At 34.8% G+C, this 20,980-nt stretch overlaps 2 protein-coding genes across 2 annotated transcripts; one reads left to right on the top strand and one right to left on the bottom strand.

The window, feature by feature from the left end:
• The first annotated feature begins 687 nt into the window (after positions 1-687).
• On the top strand, positions 688-7,520 carry LOC148599843 (uncharacterized). Its single transcript, XM_088558801.1, has 2 exons — positions 688-775; positions 2,044-7,520. The coding sequence occupies exon 2, from the start codon at positions 2,678-2,680 to the stop codon at positions 3,797-3,799; it is 1,122 nt and encodes a 373-aa protein (XP_088414927.1). The 5' UTR covers positions 688-775; positions 2,044-2,677; the 3' UTR covers positions 3,800-7,520.
• Positions 7,521-12,819: 5,299 nt separating this feature from the next.
• LOC148599842 (uncharacterized) lies at positions 12,820-16,848 on the bottom strand. Its single transcript, XM_088558102.1, has 3 exons — positions 16,830-16,848; positions 15,596-16,370; positions 12,820-14,570 (listed from the first exon to the last, which is right to left on the bottom strand). The coding sequence occupies exons 1-2, from the start codon at positions 16,846-16,848 to the stop codon at positions 15,655-15,657; spliced, it is 735 nt and encodes a 244-aa protein (XP_088414228.1). The 3' UTR covers positions 12,820-14,570; positions 15,596-15,654.
• Positions 16,849-20,980: the final 4,132 nt, after the last annotated feature.

Genomic DNA, 20,980 nt, shown 5'->3' with positions numbered 1-20,980 from the left:
ATAGAGGTTATAAATTTTGAAAGATGTTTGGTGGTACATTTTGCAGATCCAGCTATGTAACGTTGTTTGTATGGATTCATGTGGAGTTTAGGAATCCAGTATATAGACGGTAAATCACAATCATTGTCTTTGGTAGAGAGACCAAAAAAGAATATCACACATTTGTGGTTTTTCACTATCTCTTCTTTGGAGAGTGTAGTGCTAGCATAGGTCTTATTACTGCTACTATTTCATACGTCTACCTCTGATAATAAACATTGGATGTAATACATTTTGCAGACAAAAACAATGTTGTTTTGGGCTTTGTCTGCTGGTTACCAATATTACGAGAACATATTTTTCACGTATAGTAGACAATGTTTTTGCTGCATCGGGGTCTTTGAAAACTGAGGTAGCATTGGCACTCATTGAGCTACTTAAAACTTTCATTCGTTTCAAAATTATGGACATCACTGCCTTTACTCACTCTGACAGAGAATCAATGCCTTCTTGTTCTCATTTTACCGATTTTCTTGCGTAGTCCTCCACGGCTCCCATAAGAACTTTAAAGGTATAATTACAATTTATGTAGCGCTACTTTGGGACCTTTAGAAAGGACCTTACGCAGACAGAAAATGAATAATTATAATAATATGGACAAGATAATTTAAGGACGAATTGACCATGTAATTTTGATCATAAACGTTCGCTTCATCCCCCGTACTCTATTACTCTTCTTACAAGTTTATTCACGACAAAATTGAAAAAAAGTGAAGAAACAACAACACTGTGTAAGGTACGAAAATTAAAAGTGATTTCAGATTTTATTTGATTAGATTAGTTGCCGTTCAAGCAGTTGAGTCTAGTATTAAAGTAAGCCTTACCGGACGCAATTACAAACAAATTTTGCATTGAAATATTTTTTAATTTTTGTTGAAATTATTAAAGCTCATCTAGAATTTTTATTTGGATATCGATATGTCAGGTGGGGTCAGAACAATGTGGCATACAAAAAAGTGGAGATTCAGCGGTACCATGGAGTACTGCCCTTCAGCTGCTTCTAACAACTTTCTTGTTAAAATTGTGCATGTCTCATCTACCTAGTTTGATTCTGGAATCATTTTCCTTTATGCTGATAATATTATTGCTACAAAACTTATATTTTTTATTGAAGTTTCGATAATTTTTCACAAGAGACATTTTGTTGACATTTTGAATCATAATATATGTGAAGTGGTTCGAGACTAGAGTAGGTTCGAGCTTGTCCCAGGCAATAGGATAACTTTTAACATCATTTGTCCTGGTAAGGACAGTCACTTTTTGTTACTTCCAGGACATGACTTTTTTGTTGTTGGTATATTGGGGAACCCTAAGGGAAATTAAGATAGCACTTGTAATAACCATAGAGCTCACACTGCTTCACAATGCTCACAATAAGATTAACTTCTGTTGAATTTTTATAAAAAGATGAAATATATACAGTGTTTTAGGATTCCTATTTCCCGTTACCCGGGGCAAGTGAAATTTGTGTCGGGGAAAGTTAGGTACTTAGTTACACTTTCCTGTGGCAAGTTGAAAACTTCATATGCTTTAAGGATTTGTTCTGTAAAGAAAGCAGTCATTGACTGTGGAAAAGTTTATTTTATATGGATTTTTCCCAAGGAAACCTCAATTTCTGAAAAATCCTAGAACACTGATATAGTGATATCCCTGCTGAGGAATACTTCTGTATATCTAAACCAATCAATATACATGTAATAGAATAAACATCAATAAACACTATAGAGATACATGTACACATAGATATGTGAGACATTTTGTTTAATTTTTTTATTGAAAGCAAACAATGTACATTTTGTTTACACGAAAAGTAACCACTTTACAAATACCGGTATCCTGACTAGTCATTATAAAATTGATCTTATCTTCAGGCACTGATGGGTCAGTGTACTTAAATCTCAAAAACCAGCATACTAACCCATTGTTTTTCTGCCTAGTGTTAAGAGAAGCTGTTCTTAAAACGACAGCTTACTCATGCTAACTTGGAAATTCTGTTCACTTCAGGATGAGCCTGTTATACCAAATATGAAGGATAGTGGATAACCCGGAGTGAATGGAGATAAAATGATAGACCATGTATAGTTGAATCAGCTTGCTAGACTAGTGACAAGCACACCATCTTTAAAAGGCACATGTGAACACATGCTGGTGCTTTGTTTTATGTATGAGATAAGAGATTTGATAAGTTGCAATTTTTTCAGAGGCATTTAGAGCATGTACTAGTGAAAAACTGCAAATTGTGATATGGAATTTGTGTGATAGAGGTTCAACTTGAATTTCACATCTTAATGCACATTTGAGAATATATACTGTTGAAAACTATGTAAATATGATGTGAATTAGTTTTGGGCCAAAATCGATACATCAGAACTTAAACAGGTGTAGAACCTTACAGATGTGCTCAGTCCTGAGAGATACATGACAACACATTCAAATATCAACCCTAATCTTCAGAGAAACATGACAATGCATACAGATAACATCCAAAATCTTCAGAGACACATGTCAACCTATAGTCAACCTATACACAGTAAAGAGCCCAGTCTTCAGAGATACATGACATCACATAAAAATAATAACCCAAGTCTTCAGATACATTACAACACATACATATAATGGACCTAGTCTTCAGAGGCATATGACAACACACACAGATAACAACCAAAATTATCAGAGACACATGACAACACATACAGATAATGAGCCTAGTCTTCAGGGACACATTACAATACATACAGATAACTACCAAAATCTTCAGAGACACATGACAACACATGCAGATAATGAGCCTAATCTTCAGGGACACATGACAACACATGCAGATAATGGACCAAGTCTTCAGAGGCACATGAAAACACACACAGATAATGAGCCTAGTCTTCAGAGGCACATAACACATACAGATAATGGGCTTAGTCTTCAGGGACACATAACAACATGTACAGATAATGAGGCTAGTCTTCAGAAACACATGACAACACATACAAGAAACAATATAGGTGAGGTGTATGATAAAGGCTTAACCAGGAAATCCACTCATGAAAAATGTTCCAGAATATGTAGTAGTAAAAAGCGTCATAATTGCGATGTATGTGGAAAATCCTTTGGTAGGCAACAAGAACTAAAGAGACACATTAGGACACATACTGGTGAAAAACCCTATAAATGTGACATATGTTGTAAATGTTTTAATCAAAGTTCAATCCTTCGAGGACATATGAAAATACATACAGGTGAAAAACCTTACAAATGTGGTGTCTGTAATAAATGCTTTATCCGTTCTCACATTCTGAAGGAACATATGATGATGCATACAGGTGCAAAACCCTACACATGTGATATATGTGGCAAGGGTTTTATTCGGAAACCAGATCTTCGAAGACACATAAGAAAACATATAGATAGAAACCCTAGTGAAAGTGTGGTTTATAATGATGTTTACACTCGGACGTACACTCTTGACAAACATAGGAAAACGTTGACGTGTGAAAATCTTTATATCTGTGATATATGCGATAAACACTATGCATGTCATTTGACTTTTCAGGGACACATGATAACACATACTGGTGAAAAGCCTTACAAATGTGAAGTATGTGAAAAGGGGTTTAATCAGTTGCATATTCTACGTAGGCATTTTAGGACACATACAGGTGAAAAACCTTACAAGTGTGAAGTGTGTGATAAAGATTTTACTCGGCAGTCAAATCTATCTAAGCATATGAAAACACATACAGATGAAAAAAAATGTGTTGCTTAGAAACGAAACCCTAAAATGCGCACACATGTTGGTGGTGAACCTTATAAATGTGATGTAAGTGGTGAATTATTTTTCCAGAATTTTTTTTGAGAAGAAGATTACGCCTGCAATCTTTTGAGAAAGACATATGACAACACCTTTGTTTCCGAGAAATAATTTAATTCGATGTATTTTGTGAAGGATTCATTTATTTGAAAATGGGAGAAAATACACACCTTTATAAATGTTATGCATTTACATTCCATGGATCTAGTTAAGAAGTCGAGTACTTATTCAGATTCGAAACATTTATGCACACATTAGAAAGCCTACTGGCGGAAAACCTCACATGTGTTCGCTTATGGTTAATTTCTTTGTGGATAATTCAACCAGCAGAGATGCTATAGTGTAGAATACAAAGAGGATAAATATAATTTATAAAAAGAAATGTCAGCAAATCATGTACACTCTTGATAAAAAATTAAAAGATCGCTTGTTAATTTTTTTACCTTTAGTCAATAGGGGGCATAATTTTACAATGTACCCCCACTTGAAAGTAAGGATATGATATATACTGATATGGGTGTTCGTCCTTCCTTTCATTACGCAAAGGCGTACTCATCTCTTATCCGTTACTCCCCCTAAGCCACTGACTTTATTACATATTCCCATTGTGCATCTCCAAGTCAAAATGGGCATGTTACCAAATGAGCGAGTTGGGGAAGTTTGTCTACTTTTACTGGTGTCCATAAGTAATGTAGGTCTGTTCTATACATTTTCGTCACACTTCATTTAAATAAATTGAAATTTGGTGTGTTACATTTTGTACTTAAACTGTGTGGATTATTGCATTGTCAGCTTTATCAAACTTCCTGCTTGCCCGTCTATAGTGTAAGTTTTTTTTGTGATGGTTGGGGTGGGGGTTAAAATTTTGTCTGAATAGTCTTGTATTAACCCATTATTGGAATTATATGAAATTATGTATGCTTCAGCTACACTTTATGAGTTGTACAATGTGTGTATGCTTTTGTAAGCCTTTTCAACCCCGTGTTAATAGGACTTTTTATTTTTATTCTATTTATATCCCCGTAACAAAAAGTTTGTGGTTATGTTAGAATCAACCTGTCTGTCCACATTTTATTGTAAGCACAACTCCAACTAAACAGCTCAATGGATTTTGACGAAATTTTATAGGAAGATTTTGTACATTTTTAGATGTGTACGAAGGAATATAATTAATGTTGAAGAAATACCAAAAGGAAAATAATCCAGCTTAAAGAGTTCTTACATTTGACATGTTTGTGTATATACATGTATGTACTCATTATGAACTTAATCACAATATTTTTCATGTTTTTCATTCGGATCGATAACTGCCCTCAAAACTGGTTAAAATTGAGATCGGTTTCAACCTAACTGTCAGCTTGTAGTTTATTTATACCGGAGTGTTATTTGTTGTTGCTTTTTTTGTTTGTTTTATTCCATTTTTTTTCGTTCTTATGGATATAGGGATATGACAGTGGCAGGACGGGGCAGGGCGTGCGGACCCCTCCTGGTTTTGTGTGTGTGTGTGTGTTTTTGTCATTTCAATGTATAAAATTGAGAAAAAAATGGTAAGTACTGTCTTAGCAACCCCATTTCTGCTGAGGAACCCCGGCTGACACCCCTCCTTTTCAAAGTGTCAGGACCCGACCCTGTATCATATAAGAATGTTTTCTGTGGCTTATGTGAGTAAATAATAGGGAACAAACCATTTCATCATAACGGTTCAACACAAATAAATTCTCCGAATTTTTATCAATGCTGGGCACTGCTCTAAAATTTCTTCTTTTTGTCAACATTTGGATAAACTTCCGCATGAAATGTCAAAGAAAGCTCATTCGATTGTTGTACAGTATCACTCTTTAGTCACCACTTCTGCCTTTAGGACTAGTGAAATTGTGCAATCTAATAGGGATTCTTTGCCTAACCAAACATCAAATGGCCTTTTATGCGTCCAACATTTGTAGACAACTTGAATATCGACAGTAAACGATTGATGTAGTCATGTAAATACATGTAGATAGAAATGAACAACTGGTACTGATAAGAGGTTAGACATCAAGTGCTTTTAATTGAAATCTTATTAATTCAAACCAAATAATATGCTATTCCAGGGGTGGACCCAGGTTTTTATATTTGGGTTGGGGGGGGGCGCACAGTTCTTTTAGAGTGGGTCCAATATAGATATCTTTTGTGGTAAAATTAGCGAGAAATTTCAATCTAAAACCGCCTAAAGCTACCCTAGACCATCCGTGCTTTGCAAATTTTAAGGGGGGCACGCCCCCGCCTGAATCCAGCCCTGTGCTATTTAGATTAACAGGTTTTTTGGGTTTTTTTGTTTATTTGGGTAAAAACGCGAAAACTAATTTGATATTTTTTTTAAATATATGGATCTATTTTCTTGCAGCGGTGTAAAAGATAATTTCATGTGCTAACATGCTTTACATATCTTCAGGTTCTGGCGTCTGCTATATCAGTTCTGATTTCCAATCTAAATTGATAGAATGATAGGGTTGTGTCATTTAAACATGCCTCGAATTATATGACACATGTAGGAAAATCTAACTGTAAATAAATGATAATCATTAAGCTGATGTATTGATGATTTTTTTCACTCTAAAAAAAACTCAGACAGTCGGTATGATTATGGATGAGCTTTGTCGTAAAACGACATATTTTGTTTATAATCCAACATTATGATAAGGGTTGGGTACTAGATCTGACAGCTACTTACCACTACATGATTTCATAAAAAAGTAACTCCATGAGATATGTTTCATGGGTTGGATGTTTTTCTAAATAGTTGAATTTTAATCTACGAAAATTACAAATGTATTCACATCCATATGTATATATTTGTTAAAATATTTCTATTAAGAGTTACATGTATACTGTACATGATCATGTACTGCAAACAGTTTGCTAGTACATGCTCGTGCAACACATACATGTAGAACAAACCTTTTATTTAATCTAAGATGTATATGAAATTTCATTGAAACAAGAAAACAGAGAGTGCCTATGGAACACTATATAGTCATCAACATAGAACATGACTCACACTGAAGTCCCAATAAAAAGGGTTTTAAATGCTGGGCGAAATAGTCAACAGAAAACATGAACATGAAAGTACAAAGAAGAACAAAACTAAGTTTGATTTCTTCAGAGTCTGTATGAACCATATCTTTAGTTATGGACTTGTATATTCCATTTTTGCAGGGCACTGATAGCATGCTTAATTACTAACATGTATAATTTGTACAGTTACTGTAACTACTGTTCCCTTTTATATTTACATACATGTATGTAACTATTATTATTAAACAAACCAGTGACCATTACATGCCTTCCTTGAGCATTTGACAATTATATGGAGAGAAAACTATGCAACTTTTGAAGAAAACTGATTTATTAATTTGTACTGGTAATAGTGATTGTACAAGTTCACAACTAAAAACGGTCATACATAGAAAATTAAAATAAATTAGTTCATCATTATAGCTTAGTTATACATGTATATAAAGGAATCATAAATATACATCTGAACTTGTTCAAGAAGTACAAAGTACTATAATAAAGAACCTCTGTTTTTTTTTTTGCACAAGTGCAAAGTTAAGTACTTAATCTGTAAAGCTAGCACTAAAATGTATGAATATGTTTATGATAAATGAGTATGCAATAAAGATATTACTTCTGAAAATCTTCCTGTCATTGTTTGACCTCTAGTAAATCTTTCTTTTGCCATATTGTAAGACACACATTCTGTTTTTTCTGTAAGTGCATGCAGTGAATTAGACGTAAATGTATTGTTATCTATAAACAAGTCCATGTGTCTTCTTTAAATAAAAGAAAATTATTGAGACAAAATTACACGAAACTTTAAAAAGATACGGCTTATGACCAAATTATTTGTACCATGACACAAACGGCAAATATGTATTTTTTTCTTTTTTGTTCGAAGTGTCTATTTTTCCGTCCGTGTCGGTACAAGCACGAACCTTTAAAACAATAAAAGCTTGATCTTGGATAATATCTTTAAGATGAGTTGTAAAATGTACCATTACTTTGAATATGATTACTGGAAATTCATATTTATACTCATATTTAGTACTTTCATCCACACCCTTTTCCGACGCAGTCGGTATATTTTCGCCTTTTACCCTTTGACAATAAAGACGCTTTCCCATGGAAATGCAAGTCACCTGATCGCAGTTCTGTTTCCCGATTAGCCAAATACTGATAACTTAGTGGCGTTCGAAAAAAAAACTGTATCGAAATTGCATTCCATGTATTATTTCCTGAATGAAACGTGGAAAATTGTAAGTAGAAAGAACAAAATTTTACCTCGTCGGCTTTGTTTTTTAAAAGATAATACTTGTTTACTACTGAATTTCCTTACATCTAAGGTATTTATCTACCTGTGTGCATAGTAAATCATAGCTGCCTATGAAGTGTGTCGAAGTTCACCAGAGCTCCCAGGGAACAATTTACATGAGCAGGAAAGCAATACTTGCGCCTTTTTATGTCGGCATCAATTTTAAAATCTAACTTCAGATTTGACGCGTTAAGTGTATAATACGTATATATTTATATATGTATATATTTTTTATTCCTTCAATTACTTTAACTTTACAGTCAAACAGAAAGTGGAACAAGTCCTCTTCACCCGCATCACATAATTTACAAGTTTGGAGATAATTAAAAATTATTTTATTTGGCACGATCTTTGAATTCCGGAAGATATAGAAACCAGTAACTAACTTTTTTAAAGGATCGTTTTGAGAACTTATATAACAGTTAATGACTTCTCCTTGTAAAGTAATTTGCCTTGGCAAGATAGGCAACTCACCGTTGTAAAAAAATGCCTCAAGCTCGCCACGGGGAGATAAAAACTCGCCGTGGCGAGATAATATTTTTATACATAACCTTATTACTTAATTGTTGTCTTGATTTTTGCTACTTTACATGACCGGGTTTGAATTCGGAATTTAATTGCTGAACATAATGCATGGAATACAAAATGTAATATTATCTTTTCCTTCACTCCATTTACATGTATAATCATCTAATTAGAGTTATATCATGTAAGTACTGTTAATAATGCTTGATTATTTTTTTTTTCGGAGGTTGCGACATTCCACTTTCATTTATATAGAGGTTGGTGCTAAATATATATCTATCGATGAACTGTTTTAGGGTGTTATGCAGATAGAACTTTGGAAATGTTGGCACTGTAATCAACAAATTCACAGTAAACAGGCAGATTGTCAAATGATAGAATCAAAGCTGTAAAATCCTGAGTTTTTGTTCTTTACATTAAAATAGTAAATTATAAATGTTGGTAGCAATGTGATAATCATCCAAGTAGTCATATACAACTATTAGTTAACTGAAGGATGTCGTCCAGCTTGTAACTGTTAGGTAGCTGGAGACCATCGTCCAGCTTGTAACTGTTAGGTAACTGGATGACATCGTCCAGCTTGTAACTTAAATAAGTGGAGGACATCGTCCATCTGGTAACTGTTAGGTAACTTGAGGATATCGTCCAGCTGGTAACTATTAGGTAACTGGAAATATCGTCCATCTGATAACTGTAAGGTAACCGGAGGACATCGTCCAGCTGGTAAATGTAAGGTAACCGGAGGACATCGTCCAGCTTGTAACTGTTAGGTAAGTGGAGGACATTGTACAGCTGGTAACTGTTAGGTAACCGGAGGACATCGTCCAGCTTGTAACTGGTAGGTAAGTGGAGGACATCGTCCAGCTGGTAACCGTTAGGTAACCAGAGGACATCGTCCAGCTTGTAATTGGAGGACATCGTCCAGCTGGTATTAATTAGGTTACTGGAGGACACCGTTCAGCTTTTTGCATCAAATAAACTTCTAAGACCGGGATATGTTCGGCATTTTAATATAAAAAACTACAGACGTTTCATGGCCCTCAAAACAATTTGTGTGACAGAGACAATGCATGAAGTCTCTAACTCACAGTAAGCACTGACAAGATATTTTCAGTTAGATTTTACCCTTTGGAACACCTTAGGTCACATTCATTTTTAGCGGGAATTTATATTTCAAGAGATTCAGGTTTTGTGTACTGTATTTCTTTAGGTTTTATGTAATTGTATGGTGTTCTGTTTTTTATCCATTTGTATTTACAAGAGTTTGTCTCTTCATTTCCTGTTTTGATCTATGCCCGCACTTTATATGTGTGTTACATACTAATTGTTGCAGTCTGTCTGATATAAGCCCGGACTTTCTATGTGTGTTACATACTAATTGTTACAGTCTGACTGATATCAGCCCGGACTTTCTATGTGTGTTACATACTAATTGCTACAGTCTTACTAAAATAAGCCCGGACATTCTATGTGTGTTACATGCTAATTGTTACAATCTGACTGATATAAGCTCGGACTTTCTATGTGTGTTACATACTAAGTGTCACAGCCTGACTGATAAAAGCAAGGACTTTCCATGTGTGTTACCTATTGATTATTACAGTCTGGCTGATATGAACCCTGACTTTCTATGTGCGTTACCTTCTGTTCTAACAGTCTGACTGATATGATAGAAGACTGGGCTTTCCATGTTTGTTACATACTAATTGTTACAGTCTGACTTATATTAGCCTGGACTTTCTATGTGTACATTAAAAGTTATACTAACTGTTACAGTCTGGCTGATATAAACCTGGACTTTCTATGTGTGTTATCTACTAATAGTTACAATCTGACTGATATAAACCCGGGCTTTCTGTCTGTGTTAATTACTAACTGTTACAGTCTGACTGATATACTCTAGGATTTCTATGTGTGTTACATGTACCCAATAAATATTACAGTCTGACGTATATTAGCCAGGGTTTTCTATGTGTGTTACCTACTGAATGTTATAGTCTGACTGATATAAGCCTGGACTTTCTGTGTTTGTTATCTTCTAATTGTTACATTCAGACTGATATAAACCTTGATTTAAATGTGTGTTACCTTTAATTGCTACAGTCTGGCTGATATACGCAAGGACATACTAAGTGTGTTTCTATACCCACTAATTTTTACAGTCTGACTTGTAAAAGCTCGGGTTTCCTATGTGTGTTACCTACTAACTGTTACAGTCTGACTGATAATAGCCAGTTACAGTGTGAATGATATAAACCTGGACTTTTTATGTGTGTTACCTTTTAATTGCTTCAGTCTGGCTGATATAAGACCGGACTTTTTATGTGTGTTACCTACTAATAGTTACAATCGGACTGATATAAGACCGGACTTTCTGTGTGTGTTACGTACTGTTACAGTCTGACTGTAATACGCCAGGACTTTTAATGTGTTACATGAACCAACTATTTTTTTCAGTCTGCCTGATATTAGCCCGGGTTTTTTTGTGTTACCTACTGACTGTTACAGTATGAATGATATAAACCTCCTGGTTTTTCTATTTGTGTTACCTTTTAATTGCTACAGTCTGACTGATATAAGCCGGTTACCGGCACTGTTATGAGCCATGACTTTCTGTGTGTGTGTGTGTGTTTGTGTTACCTACTAATTGTTTCAGTCTGACTGAATTAAGCCTGGACTATTTATGTGTGTGCCATATTAAATGTTATTGTTGGACTGATATACACCAGGAGTTTCTATGCGTGTTATATATTATAATTACATATACTGACTGATATAAGCCTGGACTGTCTTTGTTTGTAACCTACTGTTAAAATCTGACTAATATAAGCCCGGCCTTTCTATGGGTTACCTACTATTAGTCTGACTGATATAAGACTGGACTTTCTATATGTGTTACCTTCTGATTGTTACAGTATAACTGATATAAGTCTGTACGCATGTTACCTACTAATTTTCTGTCTGATATAAGACTGATATAAGACTGGACTTTCTGTGTGTTCCCTACTAATTATTGCAATCTGACGGACTGATATAAGCCCAGACTTTCTACATTATATGTATTTACCTACTATATTTTACAGTCTGACTAATACATGACGACCTTTTATGTGTTACATACTAATTGTTACAATCTGACTGATATAAGCCCAGACTTTCTAAGTGTGTTACCTTCTTATTGTCAGTATGACTGATATAAGACTGGACACTCTGTGTGTGTTACCTACTAATTGTTACAATCTGACTGATATTAGCCTGGACTTTTTATGTATGTAACCTACTTATTGTAACAGTCGGACTGATATAAGCCTGCAGTCAATGCTTTCAATGCTTTGTGTTTACAATTTTACCTGTTTCAACTGAACCCTATTTGAACTTAAAAAATAGGTTTTTTTCAGACAGGTATTTGGATTACTAAGTGTCTAAATACATTTTAACACGTGTGTCGGGTTTGGACAGGTTTCCTGATTATTTGAATTCAGTTTACATGGTTTAGACAGGTGTTTGGACTATTCTGGTTCTGTTTAGACACCAGAGGGAAAGCAGAGGTAGGTCCAAAGTAACATGGTAGCATACCTCTTTGTCAGAAATAAGCAAACTTGATTACTCACAGTGAAGCTTACTGGAGATGGCTAAATGCCATATTGCGTTAAGGGCAGTAAGTACACCGGTAAGAACTGCTTTATACCTGATCCAATCAACAAACCTAACTGTTAAACGTGCTAGCCCATGAAAGTAACAAAAGAATGTAATCAAGGGACAAAGACCAGACATGGAAAACAGACAATCACAACAAAGAACAGTAACTAAAAGTAACTAAAATAATACACACAAAGTAACAAAAATAAATGGACCAGGTGCACCGGTAGGGTAGCAATCCTCTGCTTTTCTAGAAACACCCGCGGAATTGCTCATAAAAAGTCAAGTCCAGGGTTGACGAAAGAGGAAAGGAAAACTATGACACATTGAACAAATCAGTTTTCATGGTGCAAATGAATACATAGTACATGTAAAACTGCCTATCAGAAAACATTGATCCCACAATCACTCTAACTCAAGGCAATGATATTTAATTCGCTCCTGAATTCATACAAATATAGAGTTTCATAAAATATTTTATTTTTTATACAACAGTAGTCAGTATTTAAAGCCAATTACAAAAGTTATTTAAGAATTGGCAATAATAAAAATTTTGTCTATTGAAAAATAACATAAATTTTCCATGTGCATATTGTTCATAGCGAATTCTTGTAAATTAATTTTAAAGCATATTTTTGTCTTTAAACATGAGAAAAATAGCTCTGAATTTAACTGAATAGGAGCGTGTCAATATTTTTTATCCACTGAGATATAACAAAATTATTTTAACTAATCAGATTACGGTATTTATCTCAAATTAATTTGAACTAGAAGTAAAATTCAGAATATTTGAAAACTTCAAGAACAATAACTCTCCTCTTAAAATTTAAAGAAAACAACAATTAGACCAATGATTAGAGAGTTAAATGTCCACAGTTTTTGAATTAATAATTTTGAATTGAAACTTTACATGTACTTCATACATTATTAAAACTGCCATATGGGCATTTGTAAGTTATTGTCTCAGTGACTTTGAAACCAGGCAGTTTTGGCACATGACAAATTTTGTTTTCAATAAATTTTCTTCCATTTCATGTCACAAATGTATCCTTTCTCAAAATAAACCAGTTAGTTAGATAAACTGCAATGGCTGAAGAGAAACAAATTACATGTACATAGAAAGTATTAAAATTTGTAAAAAAGTAGACGAATCTTCATTTCATAAAAAAAAAATTGTTGCTTTGTTAGGAAATTTTTAAAGTCATATCTTAAGCAGCTCACTGTAGATTTCAAAAAATCTCACGGACATTCATAGGATACAAACATTGTGCCACCAATATCATATGACATAGGATCTGCCTAGGTTTTACATAGTAGGACCCATACTTAAGGGGACGACATTTGATTCCGAGGGTAGTGAGGGGGGAGTTGAGATGTCAGTTTTTGATGATAAACAAGATCACCTCTACATAATGTACTAAGCTGAAAATAAGTTACCCAGCTTAATTGATAATGTAAATAAATATTCTGACTCAGCATACTTAATCAATCTGGTTTATTGTAATTGAAAGGTACATGTATTAAATAATCTGTCCTTTGAGCTCATGAAATAAATTTCCTGAAACCTTTTGCAAATAAATATTCTGACTACTCAAAATGTCCACCCCAACCCCTTTCCAGAATCAAATGGTCGTCCCCTAAACTTGTTTTCCACAACAATCACAAACAAAACTTAATGTATACAAATTAATGACCTCTATTTAATAAGTGTAATAGTAATTTCACTCTTTACACATATCATGTAAGTTCAAACAAATAACAATAAATAGTAAAGACACAGTTTATAATACATGTATACATGTATGTACATATTAAAAAAACCTATTTTTTGCTAAGCTCAGTATAAAAAAGTTCTTACTATACAAAGTCCACCTACACAAAAACTCAATAAACATAATAGTCCAGCCTTTCATCTAAAAACTCAAAAGCCAGAACAGATGATTTCTATTAAATGACAAAGTCTATCAATATATCCAGTGGTTAATAACAAAATTCATATTAAGTCCATCCATATAGATTAATTCATATCAGACTTGTGCATCATGAACATCATGTCACATCTTTGATGATGATGAAAATGAAATATTAGGTTTGTCATTAGCATGATGAATATCCATATCCATCATGATGAAATGTGTTGGCCTCGTCCTTAATGGAAAAATCTTAATTCACCCAGTATGTAAAATCCACCATCCACCGGGCCTTGTCCATCTAAATAAATTAATATTGTTCTAGTCCATCAAGAGAAAAAAATCCAAATCATTCTACATGCACCCTTTTAACTACATGAACATGTTATAGTCTTGTTAGTCATAAAAATACTACATGTAATTGGCATTGTTGATCACAGGCATCATTCAACATTAGATTTTCCTATTAAATTGTCGGATTTCATTAGATTTGAACTAATCATAAAGTACAGGTATAACTGTTAACATACATGTAATTACAGTGGCGGTTCCAGGGGTCCAGGGTGTCCCCCCCCCGCGAATTTTGTTTTAAATTCTTGCACTCTATGGACCTTAATGAGCAAATAATAACCTGGCACTCCTCCCCTTTTTCAAAATTTCTCCATCCGCCCCTGTTAGTGCTAAATATATAAAAACAATTACATATATATATACAACGTCTCAGAATGTGACGACTCTATTCTCTACATTGCTCCATCGGATCAAATTGATACAGGGAAGATAACGTAAACTTATAGAAGGGTCTGAAAAATTCCCAACGATGTTACAACTGTCAAATTTGCGAAGCAAATTTTTGTCGTTCCCTCCTCGGGACTCGAACTCGTACCCCTGTGACATCTATGGCAACACCGCCTGCACTAAGTCCAGCGCCCTAGACCACTCGGCCAGCTAGGCTATATAAAATATAGCTTTCGCTGGCCGGGTGATTCCTCCTCGTAGGATTAATCTAGGGCTGTAACTTAGTACACGAACTGTCCCGTACTACCATACATCGTGTACTAAGTTACAGCCTTAGATTAATCCTACGAGGAGGAATACGAGTATACAATGTACATGTATTTAACAATCTTGATGAAGACCAACACTGATTGATAAAAAAACATAAAAATAATTTTTTAAAAATCATTTATTTACACTGTACTCAATATGAAATTCCTGTACTATTTTTTTAATAAATTAACAATGATCATATAGAAATGTCTGATTTTATTAAAATTCTTTTGGAAAACAAATCCTACATGTGAAAAATAAAACATGTTTTCTTACCTTGAAATCGAATTAATCTCAATAATTTGTTTATCTCAGTGTTGGTTCTCCAACAAAAGTCAATATACAGTAAATATCCTGACCACCATATTGTCATGAACAACAGTGAGATGATGGGTCACTTCATCATAATATACACACCGAGGGCCATACAACCCATCATCTCTACTAACTACAACTTCATGTTTATCTCCATCCCTTGAAATTAGTAATAAATTATCTTTGTCATTATCACACACAAAAATATGCTGTTGATCCATTGATAATCCATAAGGCAGTGACATTATATTGTAATCCTTGAATGTGAAGAAAACTCTGAGGTCAGAATCTAAGACAGTAACTGTGTTGTTGTAAGGACAGGTATAACATATACTGTTGCCATCTGTGTCTATATATGTACCACCATCAACAGTCTTGTTATCATGTAGTTTGTCTATTTTATTTGTATCTATATTAATTTTTCGGATTCCTACCTTATGTACACAGAAGTATAAATGTCCATTATGTGTAATTCCAGTGACTTTACTCTTTATCTGAAGTGTTTTAATGATTTCACTCCTGTCTACATCTATGATGGAGATTGTTTCTGGGCAAGGATTAGAAACAGCAACATGGTTCTCATTGATGACTGTTACATCCCATAATGCATCTCTTCCTCCATTAAATCTGACTGATGATTTGTGTTGACCATTACTGTGTAGTATGTTTACTACACCATTGTACCCATCAGTCAACACCAGGAGTCCATTAGGCAGCGTACAACAACCTCGACGTACTGTAAACTGTTAGCTACTAAATGAACAGTCAATTTCAGTAATTTTTTCTTTAGAACACAACTGAAACTCTCACATGTTTCACTAACCTGAGTCAGTTTTTACTAGTTTCAGGTTTTGGGCAAGCTGTTTAAGGCACAAAATGAACTGACGAAGGAATGTCACAATATTTATTTATCTATGAGCATTATTTTATTAAAACTACATAGTGAGAAATTTATCTAAACCTATATATTTCAAATTTAAAACTGGCTCGGTTCAGACTTGTATAGGTGGTTGGTTTTCTAAGGTTCCAAAATGTACATTTACACTGATATAAAGATCTTAAAAAAAAGTGTTTTGTATAGACAGGTTTCACCGTATATGAAATCATCTTAGTTTTGTGTCAAACTATTTTTTTTAATGTGAAGTGAAAACTTTCTTGAATTACCTCCCTTAGACCATTTTTTAGCTTCACTCACTTTTAATATTTATAGTCATATTTGAAAACTTCTTTTACAACCCAAGGAAAACTTAAGACAAACACTATATCCATCTTAGGCACTGAATCTTTTTAATACTGAGGGGAAAGGGGATGGGGTTGGATAATTTGGAGAAAAGTAATTTTCCAAATTTAAGCCATTTTTAGTTCACCTGGCCAAGGGCCATGTGAGCTATTGCCATCACTTGGTGTCCGTTGTCGTCAGTAACAATTATACATAGCTCTTCTCCACTGAAACTACTTGACCAATTGAAACCAAACTTGGTATGAATGTTCCTTGGGGTATCCTGCATAGAACTGATGTGGGGATTTTGTATTCGTCCAAAAACATTGCCACCATTACTAAAACTAGAACATAGGGGTCAGACAGTAGTTTTTCACATATATCTCCTAAACCGTTAGGTTTAGCTAAATGCAGACATCGGGTAAAAGTGTTCAGCATGATGAGATCTATCTCAGGTCAAATTTTGGTTTTAATCCCTTAAGCCATGTTGGAGTTATTGCCCTTTTTCAATGATTTTTGCCATTTTTAATGTTATTTCTTTCAATAATCTTCTCTGACACTACTTGACTAATTGAAACCAAACTTGGTATAAATGTTCCTTGGGGTATCCTGCATAGAACTAATGTGGGGATTTTCAATTCGTCGAAAAACATTGCCGCCGTTACTAAAAATAGAACATAGGGGTCAGACAGTAGTTTTTTTCACATAGATCTCCAAAACCGTTAGGTTTAGCAAAATTCTTTCGATAGCTGAAATGATCCATATTATTAGGACTACAAAAGTCTTCAGGGATAAAAGTTGTCAGGTGAGTTATTGCCCTTGAAAGGGGAAAATGACTCCTTCTGTAACAGTTTTCAGTCAATATCTTGAGAACTATGATAGATTTAAAGAAACTTTCAATTGTTGAGAAGATCTTATGATAAGTCCTACCAAAGAATTCTTGAGTCAAAATTGTTGGACAACTTCTCGTTAATATTTATTGCCTTTGAAAGGCAACATTTAACCAGGTGAGCGATTCAGGCTTCTGGGAGCCTCTTGTTTCTCTTCTTTTTTCTCAGGCATTGACAGAAAAAAAATATGAATCAATATTTCCCTATTACATAACAATGAAAATTTACAAATATTAAAATGTGGCCTTGCTAATTGCCCTTTTTTCCAACCCGAGATCTTGATATCGGCGGGTCAAAGACAATATCAATCAAGGGCTGATAATAAGGGCGATATTAAAATGGCTGTACATATTCTGTTTATCACATACATGTTTATACCAGTAATGGATTATTTATCAATTTTTTTTCTTTTTTTGGACAGAAAATAATAAAAGGCTAGCAGATAAATGATGTGGTGTTTTCCATTTTTACTGCATTTGACTTTTCTCTGTGTTAATAAATCAATCTTCATTATTTATCAGCAATTCAGCATAAAACGAAAACATGGAAGAAGAAAGAATTGAGTAGAAAAAAAAACTTTAAAAAAATTATTTTTGCCTCAAAAATGTTTCAGTTTATCTCTTGGCGTCAAAAAGATTCGGTAATGGGAGGTATAAGGGTACCTGAAAATCATAGTTTAGTTGATTAGGGTGGGGGTGTGCACGTGTGTTATCTCAGCTCACGTGCTATAGTTCCATGTGGGGTATAAGGGTTAGAACCACCCTTTTGATATATTTGTCTTCTTAGTCTAATAGATTTCCCTTTAATCTGTTCCTTGTACCAATTGTTAGGCACATCACAATTTTGTACTGGGGGATGGGGGGGGGGGGGGCTTGGTTTGTTACGGAAAAAAATAAGATTACTCCAAATTTTAGCCATAAGCATTTTATTCAGTCATTGATTGAAAAAAGAATATTAATATTGTTGAATATTTCCACCATCCCTTAACAATATAGATATTCAAATACAATTTTTAACTACGACTGCTGCTGAAAAAAAGAAATACTTTTCGTGTGTGGGTAAAAATTAACTCAACATTAAATCCGAGCCCCCTTCAAAAAGAAAATGGTCTGTGTCTTACTTTCATATTAAGCAAAAGAAATGCTTCGCAGGGCAATGCTTGATTAGAACGCAGATGTCTAATCATGAACAGTTGGGCCAAAATTTTACACGCTTTCCAAGCTTGATACAGATCTCAATTTTAATAGCAATTAGCCAGGAAAAGAACTTGACCCCAAAGTCCCTGTTTTGCCCTTTATTGCTCAATAAGCACAACCCCCACAAAAATCGATACACTCAATGTATACTGACATGCAATATCTACAGACGACAACTGACGACAGAATGATACCATTATTCCACTGCAGTCAACAATGATGAACCTGACTATAGCATGATATCATTATTACACCGCAGTCAACAATGACGATAGCATGTCATTATTCCACCGCAGACAACAATGACAAAACTGAAGACAGCATGATATCATTATTCCACTACAGACGACAATGATGAACTGATGACGAGACCATAATTCAACCGCAAACGACAATGACGATATCGTAGTAACATTATTCCACCACAGACGACAAAAATGACTATAGCAGGATACCATTATTCCACTGCAGACGACAATGATGACAGCATGATACCATTAGTCCACCCCAATCAACAATGACGAAACTGACGACAGCATGATACAATTATTCTACCGCAGACAACAATGATGACACTGATGACAGCTGGATAACATTCCACCACAGACGACAGCGTGATACTGTTATTCCACCGCATACGACAATGACGAAACTGACTATAGCATGATATCATTTCACAGTAGACGACAGCATGATACCATTATTCAACCGCAGTCAACAATGCCGATAACATGATACCATTATTCCACTGCAGACGACAATGACGACAGCATGATACCATTATTCCAACGCAGTCAACAATGACAAAACTGACGACAGCAGCATACCATTATTCCACCACAGACGAAAATAACGAACTAATGAAAGCGTGATACCATTACTCCACCGCAAATAACAATGACGACACTTATGAGAGCGTAGTACCATTATTCCACCAAAGACAACAATGACGAAACTCACCATAGCTTAAACCATTATTCCACCAGAGACAACAATGATGAAACTGACTAAAGCATGATACCACTATTTCACCTCAGACGACAATGACGAACCTGACAACATCGTGATACCATTAATTGACGACAGATGACAATGAATTGATGAAAGCATGATACGATTATTCCACCGCAGTTAACAATGACGATAGCATGATACTATTATTCAAATACAGATAACAATGAACTGACGACTAGCGTGATACCATTATTCCACCACAGACGACAATGACGACATGATGAGAGAGTAGTACCATTATTCCACCACTACAGACAACAATGACGAAACTGACTATAGCTTAAACCAATATTCCACCAGACAACAATGATGAAACTGACAACATCATGATACCATTATTCCCCCACAGACGACAAAGAGGAACTGATAACAGCGTGATACCGTTATTCAACCGCAGGCGACAATGACCAAACCGGCAACAGCATGGCACCATTATTCCACTTCAGACAACAATGGCGAAACTGACTATAGCATATCATTATTCCACCACAGACAACAATGACGAAACTGACGACAGCATGATACCAATATTCCACCGTAGACAACAATGACGACACTGGTTAGAGTGCAGTACCAGTATTCCACCTCAGACAACAATGGCAGAACTGACTATAGCATATCATTATTCCACCAGATGACAATAAAGAAACGGACGACAGCATGATACCATTATTCGATGGCAGATGACAATAATGAACTGACGACAGCATGATACCATTATTCCACCGCAGTTAATTACCTGTTTCAAACTTTTCTGGGGTAAAATGTTGTTATACTAGTGAAATTGAAAGGAACCCTCTTTAATAAGGCCTCCAACATGGATCTCCTAAATAGATACAATAAAAAAGACATGACCTCTTTACTAGATACAATCAGGAAGGCATGAAACATATCATCATCACATTGTAGGAATAAATTGGACACATCTTGACAAAACATCAACAAGACCACACTTTAACAGCCCTTCCATTGACACTAGAGTTAAAGCCAAGCAGAGATAACATTGTGTTGGAAATGCGCAAAATTA

The sequence above is a fragment of the Perna viridis genome, chromosome 13, assembly GCF_037379345.1.
Source record: "Perna viridis isolate PV_CMFRI_1.1 ecotype Kerala chromosome 13, ASM3737934v1, whole genome shotgun sequence".
In the NCBI taxonomy this organism is placed as follows: domain Eukaryota; kingdom Metazoa; phylum Mollusca; class Bivalvia; order Mytilida; family Mytilidae; genus Perna; species Perna viridis.
The sequence above is the reverse complement of the archived record's forward strand: the minus strand, read 5'-3'. Positions and strand labels throughout refer to the sequence as shown.

Coding starts and splice junctions, on each gene's coding strand:
- LOC148599843 (XM_088558801.1), top strand. CDS start 2,678: ATGACAACACACACAGATAACAACCAAAATTATCAGAGACACATGACA.